General features: G+C 39.4%; 1 protein-coding gene across 2 annotated transcripts in view; it reads right to left on the bottom strand.

Annotated features, from left to right (window-relative positions):
- Positions 1-404: 404 nt before the first annotated feature.
- The window catches only part of SPATA6 (spermatogenesis associated 6), a 41,473-nt gene continuing 22,196 nt past the window's right edge, over positions 405-19,681 (bottom strand). The window contains exons 11-13 of one of the 2 annotated variants that reach the window (XM_030226729.2): positions 13,755-13,854; positions 10,142-10,209; positions 405-6,379 (exon numbers count right to left, since the gene is read on the bottom strand). In XM_030226729.2, coding sequence (XP_030082589.1) covers positions 6,199-6,379; positions 10,142-10,209; positions 13,755-13,854 — 349 coding nt within the window. In that variant the 3' untranslated portion in view covers positions 405-6,198. The remainder of the gene's footprint in view (positions 6,380-10,141; positions 10,210-13,754; positions 13,855-19,681) is intronic. The other variant, XM_030226730.2, reaches the window with a different exon arrangement.

Genomic DNA, 19,681 nt, shown 5'->3' with positions numbered 1-19,681 from the left:
GTAGCACTGAGGGATCCATCAATTTATAGGCTCTGCAAAAGCCGCAATTAAGGAAAATCCTCAAATACATGAGAAACCTCAATTTTGATTGGCCACATTCCCATAACTTCTTGATAATTCAACTCACTCGAGTATTATTCAGTGTTTTCATTCTCCCTGCTTTTTTTATCTCTTGACAAGTTTACAAAGAGAAGAATGGAGCCGAGCTGAGCTGCATTCCATCCAATCTGCTGCCTCCACAAACGGCAGAGAAGCTAAATGAAGCCCAGAACATATGGCACTGTGCTGACAGAGCTCCCAAACTGGTTCTGCATGAGCAACAAGGAACATCTTGAAACGCACAAGACATATGTGTTTTAGGAAGAAGATTGAAGTGTTTCATAATAAAACAGGACAAAGTGAAATACAAGCGCTGTATAAAATTTTAATTAAAAACTGGTTTTACCCCTCGACGTGAATATACAATATGTTTCCCAGATGGATTTCATATTTAAGTATTATCCAAACCAGAAACATAAATGAGACAAATAAAGCCTTCAAAAATGGCACAGAGGCTAAAATGTATGTAAACACTAGATGACTGTGGTGAAAACAAGGCAGGCAGGGAAAGCAACCTCTTAGCAAGTGTTTACTACTGGAATCCTGAATGAAACAGTTCCTACAGCTACAGTCAGGGTAACAATACAAAAACAAGCATTGGAATTCACCACCACTCAGTGATGTAAATGGTGCTTTTGTTACTCAGGAGCTGTCCAGGCTGTTTCCTACACTGATAACTCATGGTATAGAAGTGCATAATTCATGGCATGGAACACTCTCCTTGTCTGCCCTGCTCCCAGACTCCCACCCTGCTCTGTGGGAAGCTCTCTTCATTCCATGCCATCAGCTCCACAGGGGTATGCAAAGGCCTGGCCACAGAGCAGAATTTTTGTGCTGTCTCCTCAGGATCAGTAAATCCTGATGATCCAGGAGGGATGCTGTTTTGCAGCAGCAAACTCCTTTCCCCGAGGCGGTGAGAAGGTGGTTTAGATCCCACTGCTCAGGCTGCAGAGCTCTCTGCTGGGCCAGAGGCAATCACCCAGAATTGAAGGGAAATGCCCACCAAGAAAAAGCACAATATCTCCACATAGATCAAGCAAAGAGAAAGATTACAGTTCCTTTATGCTGCCATCCAGACAAATTATCACCACACTTCAGAGAATTTCTCACAAAGAATAAACCCCATGCCTTTGGCAAGCCAACACTGATAAAAGGAGCTACAGCCAGATCTTTGAAGGGCTTTGGTTGATGATGTTTTGAATTCCATGGAGAAAGCAGCAGAAGCCAAGGGTAATCAAGGGGACTTGTGCTTAATAGCTCCTGTGCAATGGAAACAGGAATACTGGGGGCTTCAATCACTTCCAGCAAGGCTGCTGCATTTGTTAGAACTGTAAGGAACTGGGCAAGACCAATTCTCTGCTGCTCCCAGACACATCACCTAAGGCAGACACCCCTTCAGTCAGGGAGGCAGCTCATCAAGATCAGCCCTAAAAGTGCTGTCCTCTCTCAGCTTCAAGTGTTCCCACTGGAACCAAGAGGCTCAATTTCATTGATTTGAGTTTCCTCAAATTCCTTGATTACCAAACAAATCTCATGAGAAATTCTCAGCATCCCGATAATGATCACTCCATGACCACTGAAATAATTAACATCAAGGCCTTTCCTTTGACCCAGAGACTCCACATTACCAGATTTATACAGCAAGAGACCACTGCTAAAAGGCTGAGAATTTTGTTGCATAGTTCAGTGTTTCAGAAAACATTTCAAGCTTAAAAATTGTGAAGAGCAGAATTATGTACCAAATTATTCCTTATACATGGAGTGGGAAGGCAGAGATTGCTTCCAGCTTTCTCTGACAAACCCAAGGCACATTGCACCCTTTGTTCCTGGGGAGAGGATGAGGATAAATGATGCAAGAGATGTTAACATCTCTCTGTTAGTACACAGCAAACAGCAAACAGCAAACAGGCATCAGGACGAAAAAACAGCACTAAGGCATCAGGACGAAAAACATAATTTATATTTTAAAAAAGATAAAAAAGGTATCATAAGAGCAATCAGTGTGAGGATATGAACTTGGATCATGCAGGAGACAGAAGCTGAGCAAGATACCAACTGCAAAGATTAGCTCCTAAGAGCACATGTAGTAAAGCAGCTCATTATCTTTTCTAGCCCTCTCTGATCAAGATAGAAATCTATTAAATCTGATTAAGATTTGTTTAATAATTGTCTGATTAAAACATAATAAACCTGGGAAAATTAAAATAAAGCCTTTTTAGTAACCTGGAGATGAGATGGGACTTTTCAGCCAGGCTTCCATAAAATAATTTCTTTAACATTCACCTCAGGATCCCAAAGCACTTCACAGTCATTTAATTAAGCTTCAACAGAGCACAAACTCCCCATTTTACAGCTGAGGTAACAATGAGAAGGAGTTTGGAAAAGACTATTTAATACTGAGCCGAGCTAAATGTTCTGTTATTTTACCCCAAAAATAGATCCCGAACATCTCCAGGTAGATTTTTTGTTCCCCTGATAATTTTGGCAGCCTCTGAAGTAAGAGCAAAATTCAAACATGTGATGGACAATCTAAAGAACAGCTCTCATCACTTCCCAAGCTGCTCAGCTTTGGAGCATAAACAGTGTTCCCCATCTATCTTACAAAGCTGCTCCTACCTGTTCCCATTACTCCAGCCATCCCTATGGCTTCTTATCCTCAGTGGAACAATTTAAGCTTCTCTTCCTCTCAGTCAAAAACTTAGATAAGGCAAATCATTAAAGAGTTTGACATTTTTGCCTTTAATTCACATCAGGTCAATGACTTAGTGATTTCCAAAGCAGCTACTGTCAGCCAAGGATTTGCATTTCTTCTGAGCACAGGCAGGCAGTTTGTCTAAAGCCAGCCTAAGATCCTAAACTGCACCAAGTTATTCATAGGAGAGATGGAAGGGAGCAAGTAGGAAGCAGAGTCTGACTCACTAAACTGAAAGTGATTAAAATATTGCACTGATTGCATCCTGCAAGCATCACTGGATGCTGAACAGCTTTTGGTGAGAACACTCGTGGGTTATAATAACTTGGGGAGGGCAAGAGAGAGACACAGACTCCACAGAAAAGCATCAATTCACTCCTCATCTGGCCCATTATTGCCAGATTTGAGTAGGCAGCTTTCCTTTAGGAGCTAAAGACAGGGGTGGAATTATGCCATCCCACTGTCACTGGAACTTTGAGGATGGCAAAAGATAAGGAAGGAGCACAGAAAATGCTATTTAAAGCTCCACTCGGTTACCTAGAAATTTGCATTAGGTAGAAGGGATTTAAATTGTATTAGAAGGCAAGGTGCACTAAACAATTTGAGTTTATTGCTGTGCTGGTTCAGTGCCTGAGCCTCCACTTCTCCCAGGCTGCAGAGGCAGAGCAGCAGCCACGCTCAGAGCTGTGTGTGCTGGCAGGGCCACCTGAGCAAACAGGGAAAGGGAACTTGCTTCTGAAAACAAAGTGCCTTGAAGATACTAGGGACAGATCAGAGTAATTTGGGTCTGAAGTCACATTCCAGAGGAAAATTTTCCATTTACAAAACTGGATTTCTAGCACAGTGCAAGCACTGTGAGAGCACTCTGCTGTATCAGTGTGAGCTGTGGAATGACTCTGACCCAGGAGAGGACCATCTCCTGCAGCAGCTGATTCAGAGAGACACCGAACATACATCTCCCTCCCAGCTGGAGCAGGGCCAAAGATACTCAGAGTCTGTCTGCTCCATTTGATGGTATGTTGCAGAAGGAGGCTACTCTGAGAATATTCATACTGGTCAAAATTCAATAAAGACATTTTTTTCTCCCATCCAGTTTTCATCTTTGCTGAAAAATTTTTAATCTTTGATGAGAATTGAAGGTTCCATATTACCATATGCTTCCTTTTTTAGCTAGGGGAATCTAATAGATACCCTCCAGCCATTCCTTGGACCCTTTGAAAGGACCATCTTGCTTTTTTTATAGTGGCCCCCAACCTTTCTCATCCCCTTGTGTATTCAGTTCATGGCAACTTGTGTCCTTCATCAAGCATACAGAAAAAACCCACAACAATCCCTCAGCATTCAGGCCTTCTCACACAGTGAACAAACAGGGACTGAAATCTGCTGGATTGCTGGGGAGGGAAAAATCAAAGAGGTTTTCTATGTCAGGGAGCCAGATCAGGCCAAAGGGGAGCAGCCAATCTTCAGAAGACTAACTTTTACTCAGCTGTGACACTGGGGAGGGAACGCACAGAGAATATTGAATGAAAACTGCAGGATGCCAGGAGAACACTGAATCCTATGGCTCAAACACATAAAGGAAACTGCAAGACCCCTCAGGATTATTCAACAGATAAATTTTACACCAAAAGCTTGGAAAGTATTTTTCAGAATCTATCCCACCTATTTAGGATCTATTTCAATACAGCTACTCCTCTGAGCAGGAAGAAAACTATTCCTTTGAGGACTAACATGGGATCACTGGAGAGGGCAGCGAACACCAGGTCCTGGTAGCACAACCCTCCATGGCCTCCATGCCTTCAGGGACACAGCTTGGGCAAGTTCTGCTTTTCCTTTCTGCAATAAAAAGTGTCCTGGTACCTCACAGAGTGACTCAGCACTTCTCCATATCATGAGAGGGTGTCACTAATGCCCTCTGAAAGCACTAATGTGCTAAATGGCAGCAGGGACAGGAAGTTATCAGTGTTAATCCACTTCAACTTGTCCAACAGTTACAAGAAATAGAAATGTCTGTATGTGAGACACTTCCTCTGAGAGTGCCCTTGCCTGAAACAGCAGCACACAGCCCCTCCACGTGCTCTCCCACCAGCAGAATTGCTCACCAACTGCTTTCTCAAATCAATTATGTTGTCTCAGCATTAAAGGAGGGAAGGCAGAATAGACTGACTTTTTGTTTATGTAGGCATGCTGGCAGGTTCCAGTCATATGTTGTGCCATCTGTACTGCTAGCTTTATCCTCTATCTAATCACAACAGGTAAAATGGCATCGGTGGAGCTGCCTGTGTTTGCTCGGAGAGGGAGGCAGCCAGAACAGGCATTTGTTTTTTCAGCATTCTGGGGGGAAGCAGGAGATGGACACTCTTGCCCTTTTAAAACATTCAGCTTTTCAATGGATGGGCAATTTGCCCTGGTCTGCTAATGTGGGATCTGCTCAGTGCAAGGCTGAAAAGGTTCCATCCCTGGGGAAAGCATCGAACTGCTGATGAACATTTGGTGGCCTTTAGCAAAAACCAAGTGATTGCTGCCAACAGGATCCCAGCAGACCGGGAAGGACAGGCTCCAAATTAGGTGGGATTGTGATGCAGGAATTTCAGAAGGCCTGTACAGAACACAAGGAGCTTGCTGACTAGCTCTGGTCTTTCCCCCTGCACAGTCCTTTCTTATTCATATTTTCAAAAGGACAAGTGTATTGGCAAATGTCATGGCTGCATTTAGGAGAACGTGGAAGCTTTCAAATGCAAAGGCTGTGTGAAGATGACCTTTCATCTCACACAAAGGCTGCTGGGCTGGGTGGTTTTCTTTTAAAATCTCACAGTATTAGAACACTTGTGACTAAAGGTGCTCAAAACCACTTCAAATACTTGTCTATGGGTCCTACAGTACCAAAGTTTGTGCCATTCTCCAAAATAAACAATTCAAAGAAAATTGTCTAGAAAACAATTCTCTTTGTCCTAGGTGGGTCACTTTTAAACCACCACTCATATTCACCTTTCCCTTTGAGTCCCCCTTCTGCCCACCAGAACATATTCCTTCTTCAACCAATTCTGTTAAAGTTGCTAAATAGATTTAGATATTTAAAGAGAACTGGCTGCAGCTGAAAACTGAGCTGATGTCACACAGGAATGTCCAGCAGACCTCTTAGTCTTCAAATGATTCTATGTTCAGAGTCTCAAAGGAGCAACACCATCTTGCTTAACTGTGGAGGGGGTTTTTTGTTAGAGATTATTGTTTCTTTTTTTGGGAGTGAAATGTTAATTATTTCCTTTTTTCAGCCCAGGCCAAATCCCCATTTCTCCAAAACCCTGCCTAACCATAAGACAGTGTAAAAAATAGAGTACAATTATTGTTGTATAAAAATAGGTTTAGTTGCAAATACTGTATACTGTGCATTTTCAGGTGAGTTGCTTTCAGGAATGTGTTTTTTGGTCTGAAACAGCACCAGCAGTTTTTTCATACATCTCTCTATATATTTTTGCAAGACTCTCCTCCAAGATTGCTCTGTGAGGCTTCTCTTTGTACACAGCTGCAGGACCAGGCCAACGTTCACCACTGTCCAAGTGAGCAGGAGTGCTCTGCTGCACTGGAGAACTGTCAGAGGAAAGAAGATAAGAAATAATGATCAAACCAAGACATGGAAGAGGAATCAGTGGCACAAAACCAGCAGAAATACCAATTGAGAGCTGCTAAGCATGGATTGCCTTCCACAAACCAAATAAAAACTGCACTGCAGCTATTTTAAAGAAATGGGAACCACCCCCTCCATGTTATTCATTCACACAAACCTTCCCCCACTTATCTGAGTACACTTTGTAATGTCCCCAAATAGAATTAATTTTCAGAGAACCTGCAGTAATTTTGCTGTATTTTTGTAGGCTGTGTGACTAGGCAAGAGCAACACAGTAGGAATTTTGTCCTTTGAAGGTGAATTTGTAACCACAAGCAGCTATTTCAATATGAAGACAATCTATCAGGGGGATATTAAATTACTGTGGTTGTAGCTGTAAAGTGCTCTATTGGAAGCATCATGGATTAAGTTTTCTACCAACTACGTTTTGATATAGTGGCAATCCAGGGTTCCTTCCCCACCCCATCTTCTGTGTCTCTGTTTTAATACTAAACACAAATACAGACTCATCTTTCAGTTGCTTTGGGAAATTATTCCTGAGATCTGTGAAGTGAAATTTATACTCTGCAAATCATTACAAAACACTGACAAGTCTGAGGAGTTTATATCTCAACATCATGACTATCTGCTTCCTCTTGACACTTTCAAAACAAAGGTTTGTGTCATATAATTAAATGAGCAATTTCTCTGTAATAAAGCATGAATCAAGAAGCTCAAAAATCATTAGAAAAAAATTACAACTGAGATGACATTTTTCACATCTGCTCAGAGATTTAGGCACTTAAGACACTTAAAAATTAGGACTGAGTTATCTTCAGCTTTTGCAAATGTTCTCTAGGAAATGAAACTGGAAATGTGAAGTTTAAGGTGACCATCTTCACTTAGGAAATGGATTGCATTTCACAGGGAAGCTTTACAGCTTCTTATATACATGTCATTTATTAATGGTAGTGTCTTCTGCAATCAAACCAATACTTTAAACTTCATCCTCAAGCTAGTATCAGCCAACATATGACGAAATTGAAAGAAACCCTAGGCTACATCCATGAGAAATACATGTATTCAGCTGCATCAAAACACAAAGTTTTCATCTGAAGAACAGAAAAGGGGAAGAAGAGGAAGATGCAGGATCAGTTTTATAAATTCACATCTCTAAGCTTCTACTGTCCCATGGAAAAAAAAAAACCAGAAGGAACAACTTTTGCTTTTAAACGTCTTACATTCAAATTTGTGATTTGGTGATGCCAACCTACACCAAATAAAACAAGACCTCTTGTATGGCTCCGACATTAAAAAGGGAGGAAGGCCACGTTCACACTTATTCAAAAAAGGCTCCATCATTTAAAGTCAATCAATGGCATGGAGCAAATTTAAACCTGTTTATCATCCTAAGATAATTGTGCCTCACAGTTTGGACACAAAGAAACCAACCTACCAAACAAAATCAATAGAGCAGTTATACAGGCTTGTGTCAAATGCAGACAAGTCAACACCCTGGGGACTCATCAACAACTGCAGTTTCACCTTCTCCTTCCTGCAGTTTGTGGTACTTCACTTCTGATGGAGAATGCTCAGGCCAACAAGCAGGCACAGCACTTGTAACTATACAACAAACAGCTCTGACACTCTTTTCCTTGGAATCCATTTCCAATAGCAGCTCTTTTCTTGTGCTTGCCTTTTCTTCTCCTAAAAGCTGAATTTACCTAGAGACTCTCAAAACCCAACACTTTAATTGCAGTAAAGACTCAAAAACCAACAGCAACTTCTACAAGTTCCTTATTCTGGTACTGAAAAAGACTTGTAAAAAGGCTTAATTTTCCCTTCTCTTTTTGGAGGGGCGCGTGTGTTTTTATGCATTTCCATAAGCCAGCCTCTTGTGCATGAGATACCTGGACAAAGCTACAGCCAAGGTAGGGAAGATTCCCTCTCCTGTCTCAACTGGAAACCAGCTGACAACCTGAGCTAAGTAATCTGGGAATTACACTCACAAATCATATTAACAGCAGGATTTCTGCACGCAACTCCCTGCTCTGAAATACCTGTCATATGCTTTTGTTCCCTCATACATCTCCTTTAAGAGTCCCAGAAGTTCTTTTCTGAGTGAATCATATACTAAATATTTCACAAAACACAGACCTTTTCCTTACTCCCAGCGGTTTTCAATCATCCATCTACTTTACTGCCAGCATTTGGTCGACAGTACCCTGTCCTTCCATGAACTCTGTCTCTGTCCTTGTATCCTGTTTATGAGCACTGTGGCAAACACTCAGCAATGTGACTGTCCTCGAGGCCTTTATGTCTCACCCCCAGTGCTGCTGGCCTCTAAACCAAGGAGCAGTCCTTTCCCAACCCCAGTGCCACACTTCATATCCCATCACTTCAGGATTCTGGAGTATTAAGGTTTATTTTCCATTTTTTTCATGGTCTGCAGTTTCAGTGCAAATCTCCAAGTCCCAAAGCTGCCTCAAAACAAAAACTTGCACTTTCTCTCTCACAAACACATCCTAAACAATTTAATTGCCCCAGCTGTCAGGACAAAGGATAAGGGAGCAGAAAGGCTACACAGAACACAGGAGTGAGCACAGTTAAGGAGACACAACTGCAGCAGCAACTTCACAACCATATGGAAGTTGGAGTAATCCCTTGCACAGGGGGGATTACAAATCACTGGGATTTTTAAAGAAGACAGCAAATAATAAACAAACTTTTTGGAGCTTATATATTTCAAGTAGAAGTTTGTTATGGTACCCACATTGATATACCCTCCTTTCAGGAGTATACAGTGGTGATTTGGGGTGCCATTGTTAGAAAAGAGTGTGTGATATTTAACTATCAAAATAAAGCCTTTTCTAATGGCAATGCCTCTCAAATATAGTTCTAGGACTTCTCCCTTAATATAAAGAAAACCAGAAAAGCCATAGGAGCCCAAAAGACTTCCAATACTTAGTATCTTTCCTCCAATAGGTACCAAAAACATTGTACAAAATACTGTGTGCATACACATAGGACCATCAGTATTGGTAACTTCTACTACAGAAGTAATCAAAATCAATTTAATTGGTATCTTATAAGTAAATTATCAAATTAAACCCTGGTCATGTATGTGAGGAGCACACAGAGTAATTAAGGTACATAAACCAGGTTTTTAAGATCCCAGGTTTCCAAGAAAGCTTCTGAAATATAGCATGCTGAATCACTAAACTATACCATGTAGATTTGCTGTATTTTTTGGAAAATGCTTTTCTTTTCCAAATATCTGTTTTTCCAAAAACCAAAACAACCAAAAAAAAAAAACCCCAAAAAGGACAATCCAAAAACTCAGACTCAAACCATATTACTAAACAAACTTAAATTTATTTTTGCACTCTCATAGTTTTAAGGGAAAAAAAAAACAACCAAGTGATTATTTTATAAGTGACATTTGCCCTCTGGTTGACAAATTCCAAAAATATCTGCCCAAGAATCATTTTTATAGCCAAGTCCAGTTCCAAACCCAGTGTTTATGAAGACTATACTGACACAGTGCCAAACAACATCAAAGGCATAATTATATGTAACTGTATTTTGCTTTTAGGTGAGAAAGCTTAGTATGAGTAACGCCTCCTGAAACCTTTTCCCTGTGCAATACAGGACAAAGCTCAAAATGGGAAGAGAAATTTGTAGCTAAATGTAAAGGGCAATATTGAGATTGACTGTTTTATCTTGGTCAGAGAAAAACTCCATACCTGCTCCGCAGCTCACTCACAGTTAAGGGCTTATTATCTGAAGGCTCTCTTGTCTGAGGCAAATCATCCTAAAAAAAACCCAGAAATCAAATTCTCATTACCTTGGTTTCTGATTACAATGATCTCATTTCAAAAATACTTTCTTTCCATTTAGAGGACTATTAAAGTGCTTACATTTCTTGGGGGAGAAAGGGACAAAGTGTAATGAGCCAAATGCCATTTATGAACACTTTTAATTAAGTTCAGTACAATTCAGCTAATAATTTTCAGGTAATAAACTGGAAAGGATTTCTAGACAGTGTAGATCTAGAGAACCATGCAGACAGCAAAAGCTTCAATAAACCCCAATAAACACATTGGCAAAATGCTGTGAAACCTACTACTTACTGCTTTTGTGCTCCTTGCAGGAAAGTGGAAAAAAATACCTAAAACTTATTAGGTTACCTATTTCATGTGTTTTACAAGGCAGAAGCATTGCACATATCTCAATTCTTGAATTTCATATCCAAGGTTGACTACATGCTTACTGAACTTTAAAAAAAATCTGATACACTTAATGACCCTTAAGTCAGGTATTCTCAGATGCTAGAGTGCAGTTTTACCTTCCAAATGCTATCTAGACATTAATTAACCCAAATTTGCCCTCTTAAGTAAGAAAGAAACAAAATACCCATGTGGAGGGAGCCAGCTGCTCACCAGAGATGGGATAGTAGAAATTCCAGCACACACAATCATGTTCACTCTACTCTGAAGAGCAAAGACCCTACTTAAGGGGTGATATTAAGTGATGCTTTCAGCACAAGTCAATTGCTGTAAGGATTACAAAACAAAGTCATCTTTCATGCTATAGGAGAAATAATTGGAAAATAGACTGCAGTAAAAATAATCAGACTTGCTGGTAACACAGAACTGGGAGAAAAGACAATAAATATAGTGGTAGATGGCAATAAGATGCAGAGCAAGCTGAACAACAGCATATGGATGAGGAAAACCCTGAGAGAATTTATTGTGGTGAAATACAAGGTAATAAGTGTGTTTGTAAACAGGAGAGCTCTCTTCCTTCAGCAGTTACAGACTACAAAGCACTGAAGAGGAAATGGGGTACAGTGGTAAATAAAATTCTGCAGCATTTGCCAGAGGCAAATTATGTTCTGGAAAGCAAAGAAATGATGGAAACATTACAATACTGTCACAATGTCACAGCAGAAAGGTACAGTGGACACCCCAAGGAATCTGCAGCAGGGCTCCAGTCACACTATTTTGCAGAGCACCAGGAAAATGAAATTTTGGAAGACACAGCTGTATGCTTCTGGGAATGGTTATTTAGTATTAGGCTCTTTGGAATGAAACAGAATAAGAGGTACTTTTTAACCTTTCAGAGTTTGAAGAGGATCTAGATTGGAGCCAGACTGTGCTCACCACATTGCCAATACATTTGCTTTACTATTCCCTCACTTTCAAGCTGACCAATTTACCTCAGCCATCTGCTGAGCAACACCACAGCCTCGATTTTGGGCCATGTGGGGAAGCACAACCTATCTTGGTGTAGTTTAAAGCACTTACTCCAAGGATATGTTTTTTTTTTTCTTTTTTGATTAGGTCAGCTGCTGTTAGCACAGCTTTCATGAGCCAGCTCTACACAACTATCTGACACCAGAAGACTTCTCTGTAGTATCCTTCCCTTCCTTTTGCTCAGTGGAAGAAAAAAGAGTGAGAAAAATGGTCCTTTGCCAGCACTGGTTTGAGCAGGTTGGTAATTAAATACCCTAATAGCTGGATTTTTTAGGGCAGAAACACAAGGTTTTCCAACAGAAGAGGACACAATATCATCTCTGCTTATTAATCCCTGTGAGGAATGAGCAAGTGTTTGATTCTGGAAGGGACAAGGTGAACCAAGAGAAAGCCAAGAGAAAATATCACAATTCAAGAATTCCACCACAATGTTTGCAGAGTCTTTTTGACTGCATGGGGAGACCATGTAACCAATCATCCAACTCTCCTTATCATAAAGTCATGGTCTGCTGTTTGAGGAAAGCAGTCAAGAACCACTGGAGATGGTTCAGGCTGTGCAAGTGTTCATTACATGTAGGTGTTGGACTATCAGGAAATCCAGATTGTTATCTTAAGTTCATTGAAACATCAGGGGAGAATTTGACGTGATTTGTACCTATTGTGAGTGGCTGACACACAGAAAAATGTCATGGGAATCTTCTACTTGAGAGGCAACAGCTCACAAAATCATAACATTCATATAATAACTCAGGGAGGTACAGCATGAACTAGATCAAACAGTCTTAGTATGGACGAGACAAGGTCTTTAGAGTTAAAAACAAACCCCACAACAACTAAGCTAAAAATGAACATTGAACAGAATGAGAAAACAATCAGATTAAGTGAGAATGAGGTGAGACAATGAGCTGCCCAACATGGCTAAATCTGGGAACATGAATAAATAAACAAGCAAACAACTAAATAAATAAATAAGGACTTCAGAGTGAAGACAGATGTTCTTCAATCCATCTTGCAGGGCTGGATCAAGACAACAAAGATCACTTCTGCCATGGGTTTCCTGTAGCCAGTGGAGTCCCTCATCCCAGGCAGCTGCACCTGCCCTTGCTGTGGGAAATGTGAGGGGGGGGACATCAGGGCTCCCATACTTTTTATCCCACTTCCCACTGATACAGGGAACTACAGCTGAGGGAAAAAGTGGACAGCTGGGGACAGTAACAACTTAAAATTGCACCAACATTTAAAAGCAGATTTCTGTCAACATTCTATTTTTTAAGAGAGAAACTGATGCAAAAAAGATGCTTTTCTCCACTGTGGGAGACTTATGTCTCTTCTACCCCATCAATAACATTTCTGAGTTAGAATGCCAGAGCTCCTCATCATCTTATATCATAATCATCATTATGATCATTGTACCATAATCATCTCTCATCCTTACAACCTTTTTATCCTACCTTTCTTTTGCCTCACCTCACACTCAAGATTCTAAATTCTCTGCAGATGAACAATCTTCTTATTCAGCTGGTACAATGCTCTGGCATTTTTTTGAGATACTGTGTTTCTCAAAATCACAATAGGAAAAAATTTGTCTGTCTAAAACCGCACTCAAAATTTCATCAAAGCTAAAATACTCTGTTCCCGGGTGTAATCTCATTAGACAAAGAACTCAGTTCATTGAAAGCCAGGTAATTAAGGGGAAAAAAAAAATCACACATCTGAAGAATAATATTAGCTCTAGAAACAGCTGGATACATGCAGCTGCTGATGTGCAGCTGCACAACATGTTAAGCCTTGATGTTCTACACATCTGTAACGTTTTTTGCTTAAATTGGGAGTGGAGAATCAGAACATAAAAAAACCCACACTCCAGAATAATTGTTCTCAGTAAGCCATGAGAGGGTTGCCTGTACTACTTCATAAAGGTGAAAGATAAGGAGGCTTCTCAAATCAGTGTGAAACAGTTGAGCTCATACACCAAACCCATATTTCTACAATCAAGGCTGTCCCAAAGGACAACATTATAATAAATCCAAGACTGTAGGCACAGCTCTTTTTTTCAGCCATTTTGGAGAAGAGAAAAGATTGAGTTTGCAGTTAAACTTACAAATATGAGGCGCTGTCTAGCTCTGTGTGTCCTTAAAATATTTTTCACTCTTTTATGGATCTCATCTACATTTGCTGGTGAAGGCCAACCATTGCCAAATCTGCAAGAGGAAGAGGAAAAACAAAGTGAAGAAATATTTTCTTGTTGAAAAACTCTATGATTCAGATTTCTTTTTCCTTTTAATTACGAAGCATGCATTTCCTTTCCTTTTAATTATGAAGCATGCATTACCTCCTTCTGTTTGGAACACACACAACGTTTCAATTTGATTCTTCTCCTTTGGAGTACAGGTAAAGAAAAGCAGTGTATAAACATAAACAGCCACAACACCAACAGAAGATGAAAAACATAGAAAATGTTGATGGTTTTGTAACTTGAGAAATATTTCTGTAACGTTTGTGTGGTCCCTACAGAATAAAAAAGCTATACTATTCCCAGTGATCAGGTTTCATTTGCCTCTCTTTAAAGAAAGTGTTGTACACATGAAGTTCTTTTCACTGGAATAAATCAAAAGGAAGGTAACCCAAATGCATGCAAATTGGAAAACACATAGAGTAAAAAAACTTGCAATTGCAGTCTTTATTTCACAAGAGAAACTGCATTTTAAGTTTGGTTGTTGTTTTTTTTTTTTTTTAATATATATTAAAAACTAGGTAGCTTGCTTGGTATGACTAATTTAAACCAAACAGCTACTTTTGGATTTTACCTTGTTATGTTTTGGATTTTTTTTTTCACTTTACTGAAAAAAAGCCCTTCTTCTCCTTCTTAGAAGCTCATCCTTCTGAGCAAGTTCAGAAGCTGACTGAAATTTCATATCAATAATTATTCTCAATCTCTTAAGGGAGGCAACAAAGATTTTAAGAATATGACCGTTTACACACCAATCATGTTATTACATTTAAAAATGCATTTTTTTAAAAAAGAGACATCAACAGAAGAAAGAATAATTGGTGGGAAGCTATGAAATGCTTACTTACACAAGCTCATCACACTGGAAAGAAACAGGGCACCAAATGAAGATTGTGCATCTTCATTTCAATGTTGCCCAAGCTCTGAGAGCTTGACTTGGCACCCAGAAACCCCCAACTCCTGATGTGGTATCATGCTAATGTGAGCCTGGGTCACTGGGCGAGCTGTGAGCTGGCAGAGCAGGCTCTGCAATCTGAGCTGCTGAACAGCAGCCAGCAGCAGCACGGAGCTGCCACTCCCTGCCTGCAGCAGGAGCACCAGGAACACTGACGTGCTTTGGTGGCTTCCCAAATTTGATGCAGTGGAGAAACAGCATGACCCTGAAGCCTGAGATTCCACAGTTTGCTCTCTACAGGGACTGGCAGTGCCAGCTTTTCTGCCCTCCTCTCTCCCAGTTATCACATTCCCTGCATTATCCAGTCTATCACTCTCAAATCCCCAGTCTGATCGTGCCTGGCTCAGTTCACCTTCACCAAACCTCCAGGAATTTCAATACAGCCAAAGAACTGCCCAGCTCCTTTCAAAAAGAACAAACCAAGTACACAGAGAAAGCTTCAGTGCAAAACAAGCAGCCTGGCAATGTAAAAATTAATGGAAACAGGATCCCAAAAGTGGGAAGAGACAGATTATCTAGAAGGTTGCAGGCAGGGCATAGAGTTCTTTGCAATCTTTTGGATCATTCCTTTTATAACAAGAGGCAGAGACTGAAATATAACTAGAAAGTGACCAGTTTTCTGTTTTTGAGTAATCTTCTTCTATGTTCTTTTATCTAAGCAACTTATTCGGATTCACTTATTGTTGTTTGTATGTCCAAAATATCTCTCTCTCTCTTGGTTCTAAACAGCACCAGTATTTTCAGCTTATTTACGAGTTTCTTTAAATCAATTTATCTACTTGAAAATGCTTTTCTTTTTCTTCAGGAAAGGGTGCCAAGAAATGACACAATATTGGAAGTATATAACATATAATCTATATGGGAATGTATTCCCACATTTCTAATGATTTAATTGTTATTTATCCTTGGATCACTACAAGCAGCAATTTTTACCAAGCTGTCTACAGAATTCATATTACTGTCCTGAGAATTTTACAATTAATTCCAAACCCAAGAGTATGTATGGCAAATTCATGCTGTGCAATTCTTTTGCATACTAGAATCCAGCAATCTGTTGCACTAAAAGATTTCACATAACTTCTTCTAAAAGAAAGCAAAATGGCTTGAGAATTTTGTTAGGGAAGAAAAGCATTGCCTTTAAAGAAACAGAAGGGTGAGTCCCTAAGCAGAAATGTTCATTTCCCTAATGCAGTCAGACCCCATTTGATGTACTGCATTACAATGCATGTGCTCTACCACCTGTGTTTTAAAAAAACCCCACACTTTCTTTTTGTAAAAGAAGAGAGGTAAGGGAAAGGGTCTGCAGTGATACTATCATCTTATGGCTTCCCATTAGAATTTACAACATTTACTGGTATTAAAAGACCTCTGAAATGCATGTTTAAAAATCTGCATCTTAAATGCAGTGAGAGTGAGTCATTTCCCACTTGACAAATAAAAGATAGAGCCATGAAGTCATGGCATTTTCCCTTATTTATACAGCAGCTGCTGTTCTTCCAACACTCAGGTTGCTTGCTCTGAGAAGCTGGAGTAGATTGCCTTCGGGAAATAAATTTTATGAAATTCGTATGTAAGACTTCAGGTCATTGTTATTAATCGTAAATTTACAAATATCCTTGGAGATAAATGTATTTACTTTTGGGAGAAAAAAGAAAACCCAGCTTGCTATTGTATTCAGTTAGAAAATACATGGCTATGTCTGCAAGAAGAAGATTTAAGTACTTAATTCGAGAACTATTAAATTCTTTCTCCAGGTGATTTTATGGATCAATCCACTAGTGTGCGCTGTGGTATAACAAATGTTGGCTCCTCACACAGACCCTAAACTTCATTTACCAAAAAAAAAAATAAAAGAAAAAATAAATAAGAAAAAAAATCAAAACCTTAAATGTGATTAAAAGTGGTATCAGCTTCTTTTTAGTTAGCTTTTCCAGTATTTTTATTGTCTAATTTTAGCAACAACTATCAGGTCTAATCCACGTTTAAAGAATAATGTTAATATTTGCCGACTGAAATGCAACTAAAATAAAATCATGCCTGAAATGCAAACTAAAATAAAATCATGCCTGAAACACAACAACTATAATCTGAAGTGAAACCTTTTTTATGATATTCTAAGTCTCCTATTGGAAATACTTTATAAAACAGGCTTTATTGCACAGCTTCTTGGACTATAAATAAAGGGATTCCATTTGCCCAAAATCACCAATAACAACTCTTTAGAACCACCAGCTACTTATTTATGTGATTAAGGTGTCACTATCATATTGCAGTGTTCAAAGGAAAGTCATTTCATTTCAATGACTGTTTGTCCTGATAAACGAAATAAACTCCTACAGCTGTATTCTTTGTCATACTTTCAATTTTCCCTGGGACTTGCAAACATTCTGCAGTTACATCAGTTTAAATTGTTTATTGATTCCAATAGATTGTATAAACACTTTGGAAATATAGCTCAGTGACCTAGAAAAAGCCAGATCAATCAGAGAACTTTTCAAGATTAATTTCAAAGATGTTGTGTTGAGTCCGATCAAGGAAACAGAACCATTTTCCCTTGTAATGTGACTAAAAGGCATTTATTTTCTTTTATGAGGTAAGGATTTTTTTAAGGTCATACAGACAACATCTACCTTGATGAAAAAAAAAAGAAGAATCCAAACAGACAGTGTAGATTTTGTGCTAAAGATAATTTTCATGTATAATTTTATCCGTTAGGATGAAATACTCCATTAGAAATGCAAACAGGATACATCCACCCATGTACTCTACTCAAACAGCAGCTTGCAAACTTGAGAGCTGTAATAAATAGGAATTTTTAAATGTCAGACAATCCAATCATCCACTTGCACATAGCAAAAACATTAATATCACATTTCAGCAGGAGATATTAATACATTTCACATCAGCAGAATTAATGCCAGAACCTTGTGCAGAGTATTTGCAGTGGCTCTCCTGACCCCTTCCCCCACCACAGCACTCCCTGCCTTGGGAACAATTCTGTGCATGTGGCCTCCACGAGAATTCATCAGCTTCAAAGACACAATCCTCATGCTGAGCAAAGCCACATACAAGGACAAACCATCACAGGACAAAAATCAATGAAGTACTGTAGTACCAGATTCACAACTGCAGAGAACACTACTGTAACTGGGGGGAAGAGGGAGTAAGCACACTTAAAGCTGAGTATAACCTGTAAAAAACACAATCTGCAAGAACTTAAGACATGGAACAGGAGAGAGTCTCAACAAAACCAAAAATATTTAACTCTGAAATAAAAACCCCACCTCACATATTTTATATCTATGCAGGTATTTACTCAGCATTCATCGTAGAGAAGGACATTGCTTTACTCTCATTTTACAGACATGAGGTGGCAATTCAGCAGGATGGACCTGGTCTGCAGGGCATACTGCTCTGTAAGGAGGCACAATAGAAAAGCTGGGCTACACTTCAGGGTTTTCCTGAAGTGGAAAACCCTAAAAATATTTAGTCAAGGGCACAATTCAATTTTGGTTTGCTTTTTTTTGAAGTGAACGATGGCTCTGATGCAGCCCTGAAGTGTTTTAGAGGCTCTGTTTGTACATAGAAGCCTGAATTGTAATGAAGTTACACCAACACAAACCCCCTCCATTCTCACAATGCTGGAACTGGAGGAGGGTAGCTGCTTTCACAGTGGCAGGATCTTACTACAAAGAACTACCACACACAGACAGGACATTAAATTAAGAGCACAGATGCCTAAATATTTGGAAGCAGAAGCTGACAGCTTAGCTGTGTACCAATCTGCTCTCCCTCTTCAGCAGGACATGAAAAAAAAGGTAAAATTTCTCATGCTTTCTACGTAGCTTCTCTTACTTTCAAAAGCCCTGTTTATAGATGGGCCTTGAAGCACTTGAGACACGTTCAGTGTTGAGTTTCTAAATTAGTAAATGCTTTTTTCCTCCCTCCTTTTCATATCCAGCCTTTAAAACTGTGGCAATATACATCATGTAAAAAGTGAAACTTAATGGCAGACAGCTTCCGAAATTTCAATGAAAGTCAATACTCCAGCTGAGCAGTTGCTCCCAAAAGGTTGAAGTCATTGTGGTACTAAATCATTAGTTTGTCACAAATTGGCTGCACCTCCTTATGCTCTTTGCAAGATTTTCCATTACCTTCTATCTTCTCTGAATTTATTAATTTATACACAAAATGGCTCTGACAGCAATCAATTTCAGATTTACTTACTGCTGCAGCTAAATAAACCAATGAAGATGACAAATAGTACAGATTTTGGTCAAAAATATGAAACAAGGCTTAGGTATTGCTCACTTTTACCGAATCTAGTATGAAATAACTGATTTTCAAGTGCTGATTCCAGAAATTATTATTTAAAGGATGCAAAAGAAGTAAACTTTCCCAAGAGGTGAGACTGATAAACCCCAAACCTTCCTACCAAAGAAAATTCCAAAAACCAGAAATAATGATTTTTAAATGGCTAGAAACAGACAGGAAACCAAGGTGCAGCCTCTCCTGAGAGCAAGCTTTTTCCTAAGAAGTCTGCAATATTTTTCAGTGTTCTAGTTTCTAGCAGGAGTTCTCAAAACTTAAAACATATGCTGTCACAGAAGCAAACCCTGTCTCAGGATGCATGCCAGTCTCTAAAATATCAGGTGAACCACCTGTTCCTGGTTTTTGCTGTGCAATAAAATAACCCTCAAGATCCTGGGACGATTGTTTTCAAGATCACTGAAGCCAAAAATTCTGGTAACTGGTGTTTTCAAGGACTTCACATAGGATTTAGTATTTCATTAATATCTATTAGTATCTGTCATTACATCTATCATTACCAGTATCTAACTTC

This window comes from Serinus canaria, chromosome 8 (genome assembly GCF_022539315.1).
Source record: "Serinus canaria isolate serCan28SL12 chromosome 8, serCan2020, whole genome shotgun sequence".
Taxonomy (NCBI): Eukaryota; Metazoa; Chordata; class Aves; order Passeriformes; family Fringillidae; genus Serinus; species Serinus canaria.
This window is presented reverse-complemented; position numbering and strand designations above follow the sequence as displayed.